The sequence below is a fragment of the Chionomys nivalis genome, chromosome 1, assembly GCF_950005125.1.
Source record: "Chionomys nivalis chromosome 1, mChiNiv1.1, whole genome shotgun sequence".
Classification (NCBI taxonomy): domain Eukaryota; kingdom Metazoa; phylum Chordata; class Mammalia; order Rodentia; family Cricetidae; genus Chionomys; species Chionomys nivalis.
In genome coordinates, this window is record NC_080086.1 from 114,005,107 (window position 1) to 114,026,250 (window position 21,144).

General features: G+C 37.7%; 1 protein-coding gene across 1 annotated transcript; it reads left to right on the forward strand.

Annotated features, from left to right (window-relative positions):
- Positions 1-17,756: 17,756 nt before the first annotated feature.
- Positions 17,757-18,232, forward strand: LOC130887427 (40S ribosomal protein S25-like). Its single transcript, XM_057789877.1, has one exon. It carries the CDS (start codon positions 17,809-17,811, stop codon positions 18,184-18,186), a length of 378 nt encoding a protein of 125 aa, XP_057645860.1. The 5' UTR covers positions 17,757-17,808; the 3' UTR covers positions 18,187-18,232.
- Positions 18,233-21,144: the final 2,912 nt, after the last annotated feature.

Sequence of the window (21,144 nt, forward strand, 5' to 3'; positions counted from 1 at the left end):
TCCATTTCTTTTAGATTTTCCAGTTTGTTAGAGTACAGATTTTTAAAGTATGTCTTTACATTCTCTGGATTTTCTGGTATCTGTTGCTTTGTCACCAATTTCATTTCTAATTTTATCTATTTCAATGTTACTTAGTTGCCTTTTAGTCAGTTTGGATAAGGTTTTATAGCCTTATTGATTGTCTTAAAACACAAATTCTATTTTCCATTGGGTTTCATTTGTGTGTTTCTATCCTATAAATTTCAGTCTTAAGTTTTATTATTAATACCATCATATTTGTGATGTGATTTAAGCTTTTTTGTTCTCAAGGTTTCAGGTATGCTATTAAGTTGGTAGTATGAAATCTCTCCATTTTTTATATAGGCACATAATATTGTAAACTTGTCTCTTAGAACTCCTTTAATTGTATACCACAAGACTGGATTTGTTCTAAATTCTTTTCATTCAATTCTAGAATATCTTCTAACTTTTAGAGTTCCTTTTGAGAAGTCAAGTTGTATTCTAGTAAACCTTTATATGTTACATGGTCTTTTTCCCTTACTACTTTTAATATTCTTTCTTTAAGTTTGGTATTTTGAATATTATGTGCCAACAATACTTCCTTATATTGTCAAGTCTATTTGGAGTTCTATATACCTTTGATATCTTGATAGACAACTTCTTCTTCAGATTTGGAAGATTTTCTTCTATTATTTTATTCAAAATGTTTTCTGTGTCTTTGTCTTTGGTTTCTTCTCCTTCCTTTATTCCTATTATTGTTGGATTTGTTCTTTTCATAGTGTCCCAGATTTCTTGAATGTTTTGTGCTTTGATTTTTTATTTTTTTTTTAGATTTCACATTTTCTTTTACCAAGATATCCATACCTAGGCTTCCTAGGAATAGTTCAGAGAGTGAGGAAAGACTATAGTAGAAGGTCTGCTACAGAGCTCAGAGTGAGCCAGGAGTACTGGAATTGGAGTAATGGAGTAGGAGGTGAATATATGCAGTTAGCATACTTGATTCCCTGATCACAGTAGGGAGTGCCTGCTTCAGTTGGGGAGTAAGATAAATCTATGTGTGAGGAAAAGAAATCTTTGAGGGGAAAATGTTTGACCTACTGGATTTCAGTGCTGGGGAGATCTAGAATACAGCAGGTATGCTGATATAAAGCTGGAAATGTGACTGAGAAATTGGATTTGGAGAAACAGAGAAAGAGCTCAAGATCTACAATCTGCCCATTTGCAGTGGCTGTTTTCTTTGGATTCCCAGGGAATGGACACTGGAGTTGTAGACGAGAATACAGCAATGGGTTTGGAAGTAGTATTAGAAGAAGATCTGTGTAGTCCACTGAAGCTGAGGTCAGGGAGAAGGAAAGATATTGCAGGTGGTCTTCTGGAGATCTAGAATAGAGCTTAGAGTACTGGATTTAGAGGAACTGAAGAAGTGAAGATGTTTGCTTAGCTGACCATTTTCCCTGCTTTAAGTGGCCTGTGAGTTACCTTGGGAATACTTATTAGAGATAGAAGGCACACCTCCCTTCACAGAATAGACTTCCTTTTCTGCTTCTTTTGCATATATATTATGGCTCAGTTAAAACTATTTTGTATGTTATTATAGATATTAATTTTTGAAAATATAAAATTAAGCATCTAAATTTCCATTACTTTATAATAAACTTATTTCTAATACCTAACACTTTCCCCATATTTTCTTTAAAAGAATTTCCTTTTAATTTTCACTATTCTTAAGTTATTTCACCATTTATGTATAATTATAAGCAAAGCATTTGTCAGTTTGATTCAACTTATCTATACTTAAGAATGAAATTTCTGGAAACCAGTTGGTATGCTCTTCCTAGAAAAAGACCATCATCCCCTCTTCTAGCTTTCCTCCTTTGCATTGTTGTGGCCAAGTCATGAAACTTCAAAGCAAGAACACCACAGAGCCGGTGTCCAGTGAAAACACACTGGGGTTTATTGATTATAAGCTCAAGACTGGACCATCATTCAGCATTCAAATGTAGAGATGGAAGAAATGGTCCAGAGCCTTTGGGTTGGGAGATTTTAAAGGAAAAACCCGCAAGAGTGGTACAAGCCTTGATGTTTCAGGATTTGTTAAGGGTATACAACACTTGAATTCATTGTCTGGGATCTAGGAGAATATTGAAACAATTGTTATTAAAAACAAAAACAAACAAACAAGGAAAACAAGGACATCTGGAGCCAACAGATTTTGTTTCCTGAAGTTTTTCATGGGCTGGCTCACCTAGGTGGGGTCACATTGGCCTGGGCCTTTGCAGATAATAGCTTTTCTTGTAAATGTTTATGATTTTGCTAAAGCTGAGTTCATTTTCTGGTTAGGCACTACCTAAAATGGAGTTCTTTCTCAAAATGGAATTTGTCCTACTCCTTAATTCCCTCCTCCTACTTGTGCCTATGAAAACAAAATCATGGTTCTTGGTTCTGTACCAGTTTATCCATCATTGCTCCCTGGACCCTCTCAGACAATGGCTGATAATAAGCTTCCCCTAAAGCATTTGTTTCCACTGGTTGATACCTGGCAACCAATAGCTGGATAGTCTCAAGTCTCTTATAAATTGTACTAGCCTTTTTAAAATGCAAGGACCAAAGGTCAGGAGTAAAATTAATATGAGAAGGGGGCCATTTTTGGTGGAGATTAAGATAGTCAGCCAGCGGAGATATTAAACCAGGACGTGAACCATCCTTGATTCACTTCTCGTTCTCTTGAGCTTTGCTAGTCCTTCCTCACTTTAGCCAGGTTGGGTTTTTTTATTTATTTGTTTGGTTTTTATCATTCCAGAAGGGTCTATATAGAAGCAAACATTCTTCCATTAATGTAATACAGAGCCTCCCTTGGTGGAGAAAAATTAGGACCAGTTCCTTTCTATTCTGTAAAACAACCTCTGCCAATGATGTCAGGCATTCCTGTAGGTGAGAGACTGAATCCTACATCTGATCTATGTGAATATCTATGGCAGCACATAGGCAAGAATAATGTTGTTTCTTGGTAATTAGGGAAACTGGAAACTGTCCCAGATCCCAAATCACCTAAGTTGGCCCTGCAAATATATATGGTGAGAGCAGCCACCATGCCCCAAGGCAGGGGCTTCTAGTTTGTTAAGTTGTTCCTCATCAGCATGATAGATTAGCCTGGGGACTAAGCATATCAAAATATAGAATCCCTTGCTGTTATTAAGGACTTCAGTGTACACTCATGGTGTCAGTCCAAAGGAGCACGCCCACCAAGTTTCATTGTGAGTATTGAAATATCTTTGGGAAGTTGGAAAGGCTACATAATGCCCATTGCTGTGTGGGTATTTGCACCTATACAAAGCCCTTGACCCATTTCCTTAAAGTACAGGCTGACCTTGGACTGCCAGCACCACTCTTTATGCTCAGTCACCAAGGTATAATTTTCCATAACAACAATGCCTTCATAATAAGGGGCTGCAGTGTCATAGCAAAGCCAGGCAACAGGAGGTAAAGTCTGGCTCAGTAAAGTTCAAGACCAAGAATGATTTCTGCATCAAACCAAGGACTTGGTCCATTTTCGATGGTCCTGTGTTTGGGCTAGAGGTTTGGATCTGGGGCAATTTGAACTTGGGGGTAGGCATAGATCTGGGTTTGGTCTTGAACCTAGACTTAGTCACTTTTTCGGAACCTACTGCCATAAGCTGAGGCATTCCGTTAGAGTCTTATGGTGAATAAAGCACTTGTAAGGACATTGAAAATTTTAAGAAACCTTGCTTGATCAGGAGCTGGTTAAGGCACTGGGTTCAAGTTACTTTGCAATATCAAGAGCTAGTTGAAAACAGGAATCTCTGCAAAAGTATAAACCATGCAGTGTTTCTAACAGCTAGCCACCTGTCAACACCCAGCTTTGTGGTCTAGAAAGAAGCAAGAGTAACTGTTCAGGGGGTGGAGGAAAGGCAGGGGAGCAATTCACAGAAGTCGTAGTAGCTGCTTAAAGGAGGAAGAAGGTATGCAGAAGGAATCTATACCCTGTACTCAGCAAAACCAAACCCTTTGACCATGAGTAAACCTGGCATGTGGTTTTTGCCTACATATGTCAACCCCAAATGAGGAATGGGAGCTCTCCCTACTGCATTGAGTTGCATGTAATGGGGAACTCCCAGCTATCTGGAAAGAATAAACCCTGCTTTTGCATTATTGACTTGACTGGATTCTAGAGGTCTCTCTTGGGGGGGGGGTCTCAACTTGGGCACAACACCCTGAGTCTGGTGTTCTTCCAAAAATATGACCTTTATTGTAATGTGTAATTCCCCAAGTGTGTCCTTGGATATCCAGTTGACTTCATTTTTTCATCCTGAAGAAGGAAAGGTAATATTCACAAGGTTACATTAGTGTTTCCCGGAGTACTACACAGGCAATCCCTGCTTTTTAGTACATGTTGGAAGGGTAAGACTTTTGAGGGAAATAAAATATGTCTTAAGGGGAGGATTACACCATAAATGTCCAGTAGACACACACAACCAGCTGTTGCACTAGTGGTCATTTGCTCCCCCATATTTTAGGTGATCCTTCCAGGCCCTATCAGCAGCCTGTTTTAGACACACATAGAAATATGGTTCTCTTATCTGCAAATCTACAGAATAGTAGGGTAAATGGGGACTCTGAATCATATTTGAATCATAAGAGAAATAGAACTGGCAGAGATACACTGATATTGTGGAACCATGTTCCAAATGGGGCCACATAGACAATGACTTCTCTCACTTGCTAGTTGCCATCAAGATTGCTGCTGCTCAGAAACTTGTCCAGCCTGGAGATTGAACAGATTGCTTGGGTTTTTAGAAACCTCCCATCCTTCTCCTCTGTAGTCTTCCCTAAAGTTGAAGGGATCTGCAGGCCTGTTATGGGTGTAGTGGATCCAGGTGACTATGCTGTGAACCTTAATGGTGGTGGGTATAGTCAACAGGATGACAAAGCGTCCCTTCCACCTGTGTTCTAGTGTTCCATGGTGATGTCTTCTAACATAGACCCAGTTTCCTGCTTGGAATCAGTAGGGTGTGGGGGGACACCAGATTCATAAAGGGCCCTAAGCTTTGGTCATACATGCTTATATGCCCATTGCACTGCACACTCAACTCCAAAAGGAGTTCAGTCTGCTGCTTGGGAATAATAGCAAAGGGGCACCAAACATAATCTCAAAGGGTGCCAGTCCCATTTGATAGGGGGAATTTCTTTTTTTATTACTATTAAATTTTTTTATTAAAAATTTCAGCCTCCTCTCCGCCTCCCTTTTCCCTCCCCCTCCCCCCACTCTCCATGCCCTACTCCTCTCCCCCCTCCCTCTCCAGTCCAAAGAACAGTCAGGGTTCCCTGCCCTGTGGGCAGTCCAAGGTCCTCCAATAGGGGCAATTTCTAACCCTGAACAAGGCAGTGGGGAGGAGGATCACCCAGTTCATGCCAATCTCTAGGACTAATTTTGTAAGGGTCTTTTTTAGAAATCTGGTCATGCATTCTACCTGTCCTGAATTCTGGGGTCTATAAGCACAATGTAATTTCCAATCATTCCCCAGGACAGTGGCTAAACTCTAAGACTCCTGGAACACAAAAGTCAGTCCATTGTCTGATCCTGTCATAGTAGGAAATCCATACCCAGGCAGAATGTCTTCAAGGAGTTTCTTTGCCAACATCTGTGGTATTTCACATTTGGTGAGGAATACAACTGTTCAGCCTGAGAAGGTGTCTATAAACCCTAGAAAATTTTATGTCCATGTTTTCTATGCTTAATTTCAATAAAATGTACCTCATAATTTGCACTAGACTTCTTTTATGAATTGGGTCCCAGGATTTTTAGGATTAGCAATGGTATGTGTTAAATGACAGGCCTTTCATTTAGAGACTGTGTCTGTAATTTTTTGCTGCCCATCTCTGATTTTTAACTCCAGAGTGCCTCAATAGCTCCTGCATTCTGCAGATACCCATGTAAGAGAAGAAATGGCTCTTTTGGAACAGTTTTTGCCCCAGATGGTCAGGTAGAATGATTTTGCTGTCTGTTAATTGCTATCATACTTCCAAGGCACTGTACCATGGTGTGTGTGGACCTTATTCAAGCCAGGTTCTTTCAGGTGCATTTTGGAGTTTCAGGTAAGGCAGAGTGTCTTGATCTATCAGGATTGAAGCCATGATCAGGCTGCTCTTTACTGCTACCCCCTGGGAGGTTTTATCTGTCAAACTTGGGAATATACCCTATCACTTTGACACTCTGGAAAATGTATGATGGTCACTTTCTTGGGTTCCCATAGGGTTTTTAGAATGGACAGAATTTATTGATAGTCTTTCTCTTTGCAAACAATGATTCCCCACTATTTATACATTTTCCCATGTACATGGGCGGTAGCAAATGCATAGCAGCTATCAGTGTAAATATTAACTTTTTGTCTTTGTCCTAGTTCTAAGGCCTTTGTCAAGACCATCAATTCTGCACTTCGAGCAAAGGTGACAGTAGGTATTGGTTCAGCCCACACTACTTGCTCCAAGATGGTAACTTGATGGTCACTGTCCATCCTGCACAAAACTGCTCTTGTCAGTATACCAGGTAGCCTATACATAGGAGTGCCATAGGAGCAGCCCTCAGATCAGGTCATAAACTGTGTTCTGCCCCAAGATTCTGGAGCAGTCATACAAGGGCACCTCCAGGTCTGGGTCAGATAGTAAGGTGGCTGTATTCAGGGTTGTGACCACTTGAAACATTCTGGCAGAGTTGAGTAACAGAGTCTGATAGTGGATCATTGTAGCATTGCTCAGCCATTTGTCTAAAGCATTAGGAGCAATTATGGTGAGATTTTTGTCTCAAAGTCAATTTCTCAGCATCCTTTACTCATAAGGCCACAGCCTCTCTTTAGTGGCGACAGGGAGACCATCCAGATGCCATGGGCTCTAATTTCTTAGACAGAAATGCTACTGGTCATTACTGGACCCAAGTTCTGGATCAGAACACCCTTAGATTTTCTTTATGCTCATCCACAAATAAGTTAAAAGGCTTAGGAGAATCTGGCAGGTCCAGCACTAGGGACAAGATAAGGATTTGTTTGATTTTGCCTAAAGCTTGCTGATGGTATTCTTTCAATAAATTGTCATGCCCTTCCTTGGTGGTCTTATATCAGGGTTTCACCAGTTCATCAAAGCTGAAATTCATAAACGGCAAAAACTCACCATACCTAGAAACTTTGACTTGTCTAGCTATGGTGGGGGTTGTGATCTTAAGCACCTTCTCTTTTCATGTATCTAAGAGCCACCACTGTCCTCTCTTCAGAATGGGCCCCAGGTACATTATCTACTGTTTGCAAGTATGGACTTTCTTGACCGAGGGATGGCACCCTATGTCCTCCAGGTATCACAGTAGCAATTCAGTCCCAGTTAAGCAGCTCTCCCCAATTCTGACTGCAAACAGAAGGTCATCAACCTGCTGCAACAAACGGACATCAGATGGTGGGAGAATTTTTAAATCCTTGTGGTAATTGGGTGCAGGTCAGCTGACTGCTGACCCCAATCTCTGGGTCATGCCCTTCAAAGATAAAGTATGGTTGGCTTTTGTGTGGCCAAAGACAGACTGAAAAAAGGTATCTTTTAAGTCCAGGATAGGATCCCATTGCTGATCCAGAGACAATAAACTAAGCAAGGTGTATGGGTTAGGCACTGTGGGGTGTGGTGTCTATTTCTTTTTCTTTGAGGGCTACCATCTTGGTCATTTCTTTGAGGGCTACCATCTCACCAATATCATTAGTGTCACAGAGCATTTATTCTATTTCTAAATAGCAAATAATACATTATAAAGAGAAAGCATGTGGGAATGTTTTAGTAAAAATGTAGATGATTTTCCACCACTTCCACCACAAGTCTCCATACCACTACCTTAGTTAAGCTTTGCTTATGTAAGCCACCAAGGCTATAAAACCTCTCTCATGTTGGGGTAAGCAAACTCTTATTGGTTTGTTTGCTGTTTTTAAGTGTCTGTAGAGGAGAAATCCAAACCATTTATATTTTTGAACCCCTCTCAAATAGTTAATGCTAGCCTTGTACTTGTTTTGTAAATGAAGACAATCTTGAAATCTTAATACTCTGCCTCTACTTTCTAATATCTGGGATTGAAAACATCTGTGACCATGCCCGTTTTATTTGGGGATATGAGTCAAGTCTAGGGATTTGTGTGTGCAAAGTCATCACTTGGGCAACCAAGCTTCATCTTGCCCGTAGAGTTTATTCTTACAGTCCATCTCAGTTTTTAAACCTGTGATTAAGTGTCTCATTTACAATTGATGCTGACAGTAAACTTTTTCTCACTTGCAACAGTTTCTTCCTTGCATTCTTTCAAGACTGGCTATTATATATTAGCTTGCTCACTGTATTATTAATAGTAAGTAAAAAACATAGAGAAAATTATGAAGCATTACAATTACTGCCTTTTCTGCTTGCTAAATGATACTTTGGTAGTAGTTTCTGTCACTCAGGAGATCCAAAATGAGTATTAGAAATAAAATATGGGTAAAATATGACTGTAGCCATTGCAATTATTCTTATTTGTGTCATTTTAGTATTCTTAAACTATAAATACTGGAGACCTGTACCAGAAATGAACTTTTCATTAATTAATCAGTAGGATATTTTAGAAAGTTTTAAACCCATACTCTCTGAATTTAGAACTAATCACAAAGAGACATAATTAAGAGTAAGAGTTATGCCAAAATAAGGCTGATGAGAAAACACAAATAACTCCACATCTGACAGTAGCCCAAAATTATCTGATAGATCCTTTTAACTCTTAAAGGTAATAACAATATTATCATCATCATCATCATTTATGCCCCAGCAATGCTTAAGTATTCATGGGAAGCCCATTTATGGGGGTAATCCAGTTGGTCATATCTTGTCCAATTCTTGATGTTTGTGTTGTTATCATAGACATGATTCTAACATCTTCCTTTCTCCTACCTATACAGCATTTTTAGGGCCTTCCTCTTTGCCTTATCCAATACACTCCTTCAAGCAGTGTTATCTTCAGGAATCTGCCGTCATTCATTCTCATAATATGGATGAAGTATTTCAAGCACTGTTTCTGTATCCTATAGTTTACTTCCTTCTATAGAGGGAGAGATTTTTTAATGACATCATTTAGCAATCTATCTCTGCACATGATGCCTAGAATCTTCTTGAGACATGCAATCTCAAATATATTCTGCTGCTATTGTGATAAACCTTTCATTAGGTTTCAGGTTTGTAAAGAAGACAACTCATGATTCATTCCTTTGTCTAAATCCATATGTTCCCATGACATTATCATCCTTTCTCTGATCCCTATCCTGCCTTGAAGTTATCTGTAATGATTAGTATGACATTCTTATGTTCACTTCTGACCTCATTGTGTAGATCTGAGTTGAAACTGTTGATGACATCTTCTTCTGCTTCCACTTTGATGCATATACCTGTATAATAGTTACTGGATGTGTCATTGCCTGGAATCTAGTTAATATATTTTGGTCATTTACAGGTCTGTACATGAACATACATTTTTGGACCAAACTGGACACTACAAACTGGCACTCCAACATTGTATTAGCTAAATCCATATAAAACCTTAAAGGGCTTGGAATGGAATTCACTCTAAAAAGCAAAGTTTACCCACATATTTTATTTTACACATGGGATCTGTTTGCTGGCAGTGTACTACAGCTTCTTTAAAAGAGGTTTAACTTATTCAGTGGTAGCAGAATAAAAATTTTGAAACTGTGACTATCTGGACCATGCTACCAGCACAAGCCCTGATTCTTTCAGGAGGCTAAGCATTTAAATGGGGTTTCTTGGCAGTATGATGCAAGTTACTTGGTGGCAACATGGGACAACTGTTTATCAGAGTTGAGGGGGTGAGAATGCTCCCACTCAGCCATCTCAGAGGTAGTGAACAGGCTTCCACCATGTTGGACTGGGAAGAGGAAGCAGGAAGGGCTGTATTTGCCCTAGCAATGCCACCACTTAGGTTTTCAAGAAGCACTTAGCATTTTAAGAGGAAGTCCTCATCAGCAAAGGATTACAGATACACAATAAAGACATTTTCCCATAAATTCCATTTATGGAGAAGACCTCTAAATGGGTCATGGTATTAGATAAATGTACATAGGCTTGGAGGAGAGAAAAAAGATTATAAAGAGTTATAAAAGGAAATAAATGGATTGATAAAATAAATAAAAGAACGTTTTTAAAGAGAGAGTAGAGACAGTCATAGATCAAAGAAATAAAGATAATAAAATAAATATTAAATATCAGTAGAGTAAAAAGAAATGTCATGTAAAAATGAAATATACACAGAGAGTCTGGATTATGTATATTATGTTTTTTTTTAATTTTTTACTGCTAATGACCTAAGAATAGAGAGACATTTCATTGTACAGACTGCTAAACTAAACCAACATATATATTCTAAAGGTATCTTGACTTTAAAATTTGGGGTTAAGGATTTGTTGCTTTGGAAAAGAAGTTCTGCTTTTATTTCCACAGAGGATGAGAATCTGTGGAATCCTGCAAGACTAATGAGGTTTGATGGACCAAAACCACCTGAAAGATCTCCGTAAAAATGCCCCAAAAGAAAATACTTCACCCCATAAAAAGTGGAAAGCAGTTTGGAGAAAACCATGCCCATATTCCCAAATATTGTTTTAAATGTTTATTTACATTTAAAGGAGGATATGCATTGGTATGAATCTTGTTCTATTGATACAAATATAAGGTCAATATTGTTATTAGTGTATTTCTTCTCTTGACTGGGGTATTGTCTATGCATATCATTTAGAAGTATAACATACAATTAAGAAATATAGATTAATAGATAATCATCTATAATAGCCAAACTAATAGTCATGTTAGATTTTCTTGATGTACAAAGATGTATTTCAGATGGCATTCTTCAAACCTTTCAAAGACTACAGGATATGGCATTTAAAATGTTTAATAACTTAAAACTTTTCATGACAATGAGACACATTTGCTCCTGGAAGTACTAATTACTTCAAGAGGATGATGGGCAACAATAAGGCTTATCATAGATGTTGCTAGCCATTTCGGTAGGAAACTCTGTTTGCCTAGACTGCTTGATGAACTGGACATGCAGAAGCCATAGAGAAATGACTGATAAACTTGCCTAAAGGTGAGATGATCCTTTGGGATTCCTGTTACATGAAAGACTCTGCCAGATATTTTGCAGGACACAGAAAAATGTGATTGACAAACTGTCAATATAAGTGGAATTACCTTTGAAATTTTCTGTTTCATGGAAAAGTTTGCTAGATATTATGGGCCTGTTCGCTAAAGATAGATGCTTAATCTATACAGAAGAACTTTTGGTGACTGTCCAGGCAATGAGATGTCTCTGTCAAGTCTGTCAAATCTAGAGTTTTGGAAGTTGCTTATAATGCACTTTTAGTTTACTTAGGTAATATTATTTCCTTCTGTAGTCTTTGATGAATTTGAAGAATACATAGTTATAATCGTCCTTAGTTGTAATAAAATATAAAGTAGATATAAATATTGTAACTGTAATTCTTGCTTGATACCTGTTTTGTTACATGCAATTTTACTATGCTAAAATTAAAACCTTTATTTTTACTTAAATAGAAAAGGGGAAAAGGTGTGAGAAGTCCTTCTGTGTATGTGCTGATTTTATTGGTTAATGAATAAAGAAACTTCTTTGGCCTACAGCAAAGCAGAACTTAGATAGGCAGGGAAAACTAAACTGAATGGAGAAAGAAGGCAGATTCAAAAAACAGCTAAGTAGCCCCACCAGAGACAGATGACAGAAATTTACCTGGTAAGCCACAGTCATGTCTACATGCTTTTGCAGATTTTTTAATCATATTTTTGTTTGTAACCTCTGGATGAACTCTGACTTCTCAAGATAAAAATCATTAACTGACAAAAGTATAAACTGCATATTCCACTCATAGACTTGTTCTAACTTCATTCATCATGAAATCAGTATATTTCAAAGATTTAAATTATTTTTGTAATGTGTTTAAAGATCATAATGTAAAATACTGACTTCTATAAATATGAATTAATACAAATGTTGTATAAGTATCTTATACACAGAGTAAGAAAACCAAGTTTGGAGTAACCTTGTAAAAAATCCACAAACAGAGAGAGAGAGAGAGAGAGAGAGAGAGAGAGAGAGAGAGAGAGAAACAAAGAGAGAGAGAGAGAGACAGAGAAAGAGACAGAGAGAGAGGAAGAGAAACACACACAGAGAGAGAGAGAAACAGAGAGAGAGAACCAGAGAGAGAGAAACAGAGAGAGAGAAACAGAGAGAGAGAAAAATATTTCAAAAAGTGATAATGGAGAGGGGAAGTAGACAAGATTGCAGGGCAAAAACTGGGAACTTGCGGGTGAGGTGGCATGGGGCAAAGGGGAAGTGGGATGAGAAACATGAGAAGGGGAGGATGGGAGGAGCTCGGGGGATTGGGATGGTTGGGATATAGGAAGGGAGGATATGGGAGCAGCGAAGTATATATCCTATCTAAGGGAGCCATCTTAGGGTTGGCAAGAAACTTGACTCTAGAGGGGTTCGCAGGTGTCCAGGGAGATGTCCCCAGCTGGTACCTTGGGCAACTGAGGAGAGGGAACCTGAAATGACCCTATCCTATACTGATGAATATCTTGCATATCACCTTAGAACCTTCATCTGGCGATGGATCGAGGTAGAGACAGAGTCTCAATTTGGAGCAAAGGTCTGAGCTCTTAAGGTCCAAATGAGGAGCAGAAGGAGGGAGAACATGAGCAAGGAAATCAGGACCACGAGGGATGCACTCACCCACTGTGACAGTGGAACTGATTTATTGGGAGCCCACCAAGGCCAGCTGGTCTGGGACTGAATAAGCATGGGTTGAAACTGGACTCTCTGAGCATGGCGGACAATGAAGGCTGATGAGAAGCCGAGGACAATGGCACTAGTTTTCGATCCTAATACATGAACTGGCTTTGTGGGAGCTTAGCCTGTTTAGACGCTCACCTTCCTGGACATAGATAGAAGACCTTCGTCTTCCCGCAGGGCAGAGAATTTGGACTGCTCTTCAGTGTCGAGAAGGAGGGGGAATGGTGTGGGGGGAGGAGAAGAGGAGTGGGGATAGGGGGAGGGGAGTGGGGGGAGGGGGCAATATTTGGGAGGAGTGGAGGGAAATGGGAAACGGGGAACAGGTGGAAATTTTAATTAAAAAAGAATAAAAATAAAAAAAGAAGGATTTTAGACCTTTATAAAAATTAAGGAATGGTGTAATGCTTAAAACACATGTAGGATCTGCTGGTGCTCCTGAAGGGACTGATCCTGTGAACAATAACTGTAGGATCTTGATGACTCAGAGTAGATTTGGAATATACCAGAGGTATTTCATTTAGGGTGAAAAGACAGTGATGTACCAGAAACCAGAGGCCTTGAACCAGACTAGTGACTCATTGCAACGAACACTTGCAAGTGAAGCTGATTGGTCTAAAGATTAAATTGTGTGACACACCATCACACCCAATATCAATAACATGAATGAAGAGCTAATGGATAGGCAGAAAATATTGAGGATCAGATTGAATGAAGGTTTTTGTTTAGATTTTGATTTTCTTTAAGTTTGTTGTTTGGTTTGATATATATTTTTTAAGATTTTCATTTTGGGTGCAACTGTGGGTGGTAGAAGAGGATATAAAGAGACTTCAAGGTGGTCAAAATTAGGAAGAATAATGTGAAATTCCCAAAGATTCAATACAGAAATTATGCTAAATATGAAATTTTTATAAAATTTATGAAAAATTATAAAATATAAACATTCTCTTAAAAATAAGATACAAATACATGTAATCCTTTAAAAAGTACTCCAAACTTGTTTACTAAATCTTTACTTCTTTTTCACTTTTCTTTGTTCTAACATTTACTTCCTAACCATAAAAAATGCTGAATCCAGCCATCAAAGCCACGGCTTTAATCTTAGCCATACTGCTTAACAAATTAAAGACACATGTGTTCAGAAAAAGAGAGATATATGTAGTAAAGACAGATTCAAAGACGAAAAAAACCTCTAAATGATTTACTGTGTTTTAAAAATACATGTAGGCTTGGAGGAAAAAAAAGCTCAAGGTCTTTAAAAGTAAAAAGAATAAAAGAGAGTAGTTTAGAATGGTGGCATACACCTTTAATCCCGGCACTTGTGAGGCAGAGGCAGGCAGATCTCTGTGAATTCAGGGACAGCCTGATCTACAGAGTGAGTTCCAGGACAAAGATACAGAGAGAAACTCTGTCTGAAAAAGCCAGAAATAAAAAATAAAAGAAGCAGATTTTAAAATAAATCTGTGTAAAGATGGAACACACGGAGAATCTGGATACTGTATGTTATTATGTTCTCTTTGAATTGTTTGAATCCTGAGGAAGGAGCAACAGCTGCTTAAAGATATTTGTTTATAAATGCTGCTGAATTAATCCAAGATAGGTATTTTGAAAATACCTTGACTTCAAAATTGTAGTCAAAGTTATGTTACTTTGGAGGATAGGTTTTGTTTTTGTTTCCACAGGAAATGAGAGACTGTAGATACATTCTGGGGAAAAAAAAACAGGTTTCATCAAGGAAGCAAGGAAGATTCCTGAGAAATCTCTGATAGGATCAGATGGCCCAAATGTCTCAGTTGTATATCCAGAACATATTCAAGACTTCTGACTGAGATGATCAAGCCTCACAGGATACTTCTGTAAAGACTTGATCATAATTCAAAATTTTCTTTAGGTCCCCAAAAAATTATCAGCACCCCAATCAACAGGAAGTAGTCTGGAAAAACTATCCCCACTTTCCCCCCAAAAATGGATTATGAATGTTTATCTTTGTTTATAATGTTGATTACAAGTTGTTATGGATAATGGTCAGTAAAAAAGCTGAACAAATGAGATTTGATTCAGAGTTCTTGTTTAAAAAATTGGGGGGGGGTGCTATGGAACAATGGTCTTTTATCCTGTCATTTGTATTATTTTTAATAAAATGCTAATTGGCCAGTAGCCAGGCAGGACATATAGTTGGGGTTACCAGGCAGGAAGTAGAAGCCGGACAATGTGAATGCTCGGAAGAGGGAAGAACAGTGTGCAGTCATGTTGCAGACACAGAGAATCAAGATTTGACTGTCTTGAGGAAAAAGGTACTGAGCCATGTGGCTAACATAGACTAGAATAATGAGCTATTGTAAGTTATAAGAGTTAATAAGAAGTCTGAGCTATGAGGCCAATCAGTTTATAACAAAAAAAAAAGCAAAAAAGTAATGCTACTTTGTTAAATTGTGGTATGTGAATAGTTTCATTACACCCTATGACATGTGAGTAGAATCAGTTTCCTTCCTTTCTCAAGAAAAGGACAGTCTCTTCCAGTATTTTCCATGATGGAGATAATCTGCTGTCCTTTCTGTTCCGATGCTACTTACACATAAAATTTCAGTACAAGAAAGGAAACATGACAATAGGATGTTTTCTTTCCTTGACTGCAATATTAGTTCATTTCAATTTTTCAATTGTTTTAAACTTTGTTGATTTAAAAATACATTTGTTCTCATCTTGTTCCCATTAATTCAAAATTGTTTATAGCAAGCATAAACAACATGGTATATGTTTTATGTTCCACAAAATTCAAAACATACTCAGTCTCAAGGGAGGGCATGGCCTTTTCATCTGAAGTAGTTGATTGTGGACTTTAGATTATGAAAACCCAGGTTTTATATTGGCCCATCATTTTTTTTATAATAACATTACTTCTAGTTTGTAGTATGCTCTCTGTCTGATACTGATATTATTTCTTATGCAAATCAGGGTATGAGAAAATAATGATCCAACTGAATATCTTCCAGGGGCTGTTATATCTACACTCCTACTATAATCCACAATTTAATGTAATAAATAGGAAGGAACCTCTGAATATGAGTTATCAATACTTCAAAACTTTGTGCAGAAAAAATCTATTATTAAACACATGGAATCCAAAATAAGATTGCTTTCACAAGACTTTGAGTTTTCTCTTATATTCATTCCAATAAAACTTTAATGTTGAGAGGATAACTCAGAGTCTAAATTAAGGCCATATACCATTTTTATAAAAAAATACCATAAAGATACCATATAAAAAAGAAAAACACAAACCCTCCCAAAGCACCCTGATATTTTCATGACGAAGAATTTAGTTATCCAACAGATGAACTCTATATTTTTATTACTTTTAGCGTTCTGAAGACACCTAGCAGATGAGCTTTGGAGATACTGGCACTAAAATGCAGAGTGGGTTAAACTGAATAAAGGTGAAATTCTTTGCTTTATAACTTGTAGATTCAATGGTGCTAACTATTCTAGGAGTGTCCTTTCCATTGACCAGAAACTTGGGTCAATGGACCAACTCACAAAGTAACCTTTAAAAAAAAATGTTTCCAATATATTTTATTAAGTTCCATGCTACTAAAAATGGTGCTAAATCAAAGTAAGTACAGTAATTTGGTAAGATGTACAACAGGTATCATTTTAAACATAATACATGTGATTTCATCTTCAGGCTCTGTTTGTAAGGCACTTGGCTTTCATTATTTTAGATTTAAATCAATGACACCAAAGTCTCTGCAGAGATTTCCCTTGAAGCCATTTCAATAGTGATATTTAAGCTCAAATACTGCCTACTTTTAGGTCATAATGACATACTAGGATTTGTTTTAAATTAGTGTGCATATGTTAACATCACTATTGAAAGTCCATGCATTGTATTATTAACTTTAACTCTCCATTTTACTGGGCAGTTAATAGAAACATTTATTTAATTTACCACGTCTAACTCCCTGTTGAATATGGGCTTACCCTATTTATAGTAGCAATGATTAGAAAACACCCAACATACTTTGGCTTGTGAAAAAAGTGACAGCAGAAATGTGTAGTGATATTTTATTTGTATTTTAATAAATAAAGCCAGAATTAATTAATTAATATTATATGTATTTAATAAATAAATAAAGCCAGAAGACCAAGTCAAAGCAACCACACTTTAATTCCAGCAACCACAATAGTTAGCCATAGAGGCCAAACAGTGGTGATGCATGCCTCTAATCCTAGCACTAAAGAGGAATATAAGGTGGAATGAGATAGAAACTCACTTTTTCTGTTTGAAGTCTTCATGGAGATAAAAGCTCTCTAATGACTTGATTGCTTTACGTCTCTGATCTTTAACTTTGTAGGCAGAGGCTGCTTATTCATTTCCCACCTGTCCAGTTCTGAAATAAGCACACAGAAACTGTATTTTCACAACACTGCTTGACCTATTAGCTCATACTTCTTATCAGCTAACTCTTATATGTTAAATTAAACCATTCCTATTATTTTATATTTTACAAAGAGTCTTGTGGTTTACTGGTACTGCCTTGTGGGCATCTTTCTCCTCTAGTGGCAACACGGTGTCTCTTTGACTCAGTTTATTTTCTTATCTATTTGCTTGGAATTCATGCCTTGACCTATTTTGTACTGCAATAGGCCAAAAGCAGCATCTTTATTAACCAATAGTATACATAGCATACAGAGAGAAATCCCACATCAAGCCTGAACCTCAAAATATGTCTCTGGGTTTATATTATCCATGCTACAAAAAGGTGTTAAGATTATATAAATAATGGAATAGAATATAAGTGCTACAAAAACAGAATTCTGACTTCATGGAACCTCTTCATGATACAATAGTTGAAAAAAGAGTGAGGACTTTTTTCCCGACATCTTAGGGAGGCTGCAGTGGTCGTCGCCACTCTCCGAACTTCATCATGCCGCCCAAGGATGACAAGAAGAAGAAAGATGCTGGAAAGTCAGCCAAAAAAGATAAAGACCCAATAAATAAGTCCGGTGGCAAGGCCAAAAAGAAGAAGTGGTCCAAAGGCAAAGTTCGGGACAAGCTCAACAATCTAGTCCTGTTTGACAAGGCTACATACGACAAACTCTGTAAGGAAGTTCCCAACTATAAACTTATTACTCCAGCCGTGGTCTCTGAGAGACTGAAGATTCGTGGTTCCTTGGCCAGGGAAGCTCTTCAGGAGCTCCTTAGTAAAGGGCTTATCAAACTGGTTTCAAAGCACAGAGCCCAAGTAATTTACACCAGAAACACAAAGGGTGGAGATGCCCCAGCTGCTGGTGAAGATGCATGAACAGGTTCAATCAGCTGTACATTTGGAAAAATAAAACTTTATTAAATCAAAAAAAAAGTGAGGAATTTTTTTGTTTGCCTCTTTGCATGTGTCCATAGAACATCATTTTACATGAATCATGAACAAGTCTTAGATAAGAACAATAACAAAACCACAACCACAAGAATTGCTGATGCAGTTCAAAACAGACCCTACAGACTGGGAGCTATATGATGGTATAGGTTTTTGTAATCTTTAATCCCTCATTTATTTTGAATGAATTTTTAATAGCTACCTTTAAAATTTTCCTGATTGATTTTATATTAAACCTTGACCTGTAATCCAGTTCCAGATTTTTTAAAAGAAAATTTTGTTACTTTAGGACACATGCCCATTAATGATGTTTTACTCTAATAATGTGGTTAATGGAAGTTTCTTGTCCTTCAAATACTAGTTTGAACCTGGGCGAAATTTCTGATCTAGCCTATTTTTTCAATAAAAATGCGTATTTGTGCTTTTTGCCTACATCATATCATCTACTTTCCTATCCCCATCACTTTGGTGCATGAAATTTTACTTCATCAAACCACATGCTATTGTAACATCATCGTTTTATTCATTGAAAACTAGATTATTTATAAACAAATTTTGACAGTTTTGTTATCAGATATCAGGGTGTAGAACATTTAGGTCCAAATTTGTCTCAATTCTATCTGCCTCAAAAAGAAATTACAGACTGGGCAGTGTTGGCGTATGCTATCAAGAGATAGAGGCAAGTGAATTTCTATGAGTTTGAGGCCAGGCTGGTCTACAGAAACTTCCAGGACAGTCAGGGTGATTACTCAGAGAAACTCTGTCTGGAAAAAACAAAACCAAAAACAAAAAATTAGTACAGAACATATTTTGTAAAATTGACTAGCAGTCATAGCATATAGAAAGAATTTTATGAATGCAACTGTTTCACTGCTGTTTAAGTTATTGTTAGAGAAACTCACCCCACTTTCCATGAAAGAGAGAGACAGATGATTGACTTTTACAATATTGCTCACTTCACCAGTAACTGAGTGAAAATGTGAGAAAAAATAGAAGGTTTTCTCTATTATTTTGAGTTGATTTGTGTTTGAACATGCATCTTCAAAGTGCTTGTTTGGAATGATCTCAAGGAAATAAAAATGGTTAGCTTCATACTTATACTTTCAATTTTGAAAAAGATAAAGTTACTATGAGAAAGGGAAAAACTGGATTAACGTTTGTTTCACTTTATTTTAGGTTTTTATCTATATTTGAATGTTAGTTTATTATTTTTTGTTTATTCCCTGGTACCTTAATAACTGCCTGTGATGCATTCTGGATGCATCCTTCCCTACATTCTGTATACCCCGTAACTCCCACAACCCTTCATTCCTCCTACAAATCCATTTTTCAGTGCCATGGCCTTCTATGTGAGTGACCCATTGAATCTAAGCAGGGCCATATCTGTGATCATTAGCTTTGAAATACTCACTGGAGACTCATTAGTTCACCTGTGGGTTGACAAGGGAAGGCAATGCCTCTTTGGCTCCCAGGAACAATCTATAGCCTATAGCTCACTAGTGAGGAGTAGGACTTCTTAATTCCCTCCTCAAATTATGCCTGACTTTGACTAGCCCATTCTTGTGCAGACTCAGCTGAAGTAGATACTGCTGATATGCGTTCATTACTGAAATGTTGTGACTTGCCCAGAAGAAGGCATTGTTCAGAGAGTCTCCCTATTTTCTATGACTTATCTTCCTAATGACTGTCCTACTATAGTAATTAATCAATAGTTATTATTGAAATTTAGAGCAGCAATGAGACTCTGCATTCACTGTTATTCCTAGGAAAAAGGAGCCTCTGAAATTAAAATTGAGAGTAGCATTTGACTGTCAGTATAGCTAAATAGCATAATTAATTTTACTCCTAAGGTCTATTATAACCCCATAAATGAGGCTTTTTAATGGGTTTATGTTACCAAATATGGGTTTCCTTATGTAGATTGAACCACAAATCCATTGAGAGAATGTTTAGATATTCACATAACAGTTGAGTTATATTCACAAGTCTGCCCTTATTGACCGTCAAATTGATACCATCATTTATATAGTTTATAGATACATAAGACTACTGATGTCTTCCCACCTCCCTGAAGAAGCTTTTATAGAACTTTCTGGCACTATGAATGCCAACCATCAGGGAGTATGTATCCAAGTCAGTCAGGTCTGCCTTGACTTTCTTATATTCTAGAATCAAGCTTTGTGATATCTTCAGCATAGGATATTTTCATTTAGTTCTAGTGTATAACTAAAAGGGATAAAAGAAGCTTGTATTATTTTGGAGCCTCTGTGGCCTCCCTGGCCAACAATTATTGAAAAAAAAAATAACAGATAAAATGTAAAAGAGGATTAGGCAATACCCCTTTAGTTTTAACACTTAGTGATGGGGGAATCTCTATCAGCCAATGATCTTTAAGCAGTGGGACCAGGTTAGGGCTGACCTTTTGAGTACCCAGAGAAAAATGCCAAGCGGCTCAGGGTTTGCTCTCTCTGTAGTTCCCACACTTTACAGCTGAGGTGGGACTTATCATTATTGTCTTGTGAGTTTGCCCCTTATAATAAAGAATATATGATTGGTCTAATTTGCCATAGCCTGGGATTCTTTAGCCAATGTCATTCAACAGTTGGTGCAAAATTGTGGGACTTGGAAATTCTGGTCCCTCAATGCTCCAACCACCTGCCATCAGGCTTCTCCTGGTGCACTTTGGTATTTGGGTATTTGGGCACTGACCCTTGTCGCCTGTAGTTTCTTTCAGTCAGTTGCCACCGGGCTCCATATAGTTCAGTTGCATTGAGACATTGCAGCAGCAGCCTCTGGCCTCATCTCAGAGCCCCTCTTAAGTCTGGCTTCCCCAGCACTCGTTGCTGCCACCCAGTCAGGAATCTCCAGGGAGTGCACAGTCTGTGA

Bases quoted from the DNA above. Each gene is read 5' to 3' on its own strand.
- LOC130887427 (XM_057789877.1), top strand. From the start codon at position 17,809: ATGCCGCCCAAGGATGACAAGAAGAAGAAAGATGCTGGAAAGTCAGCC.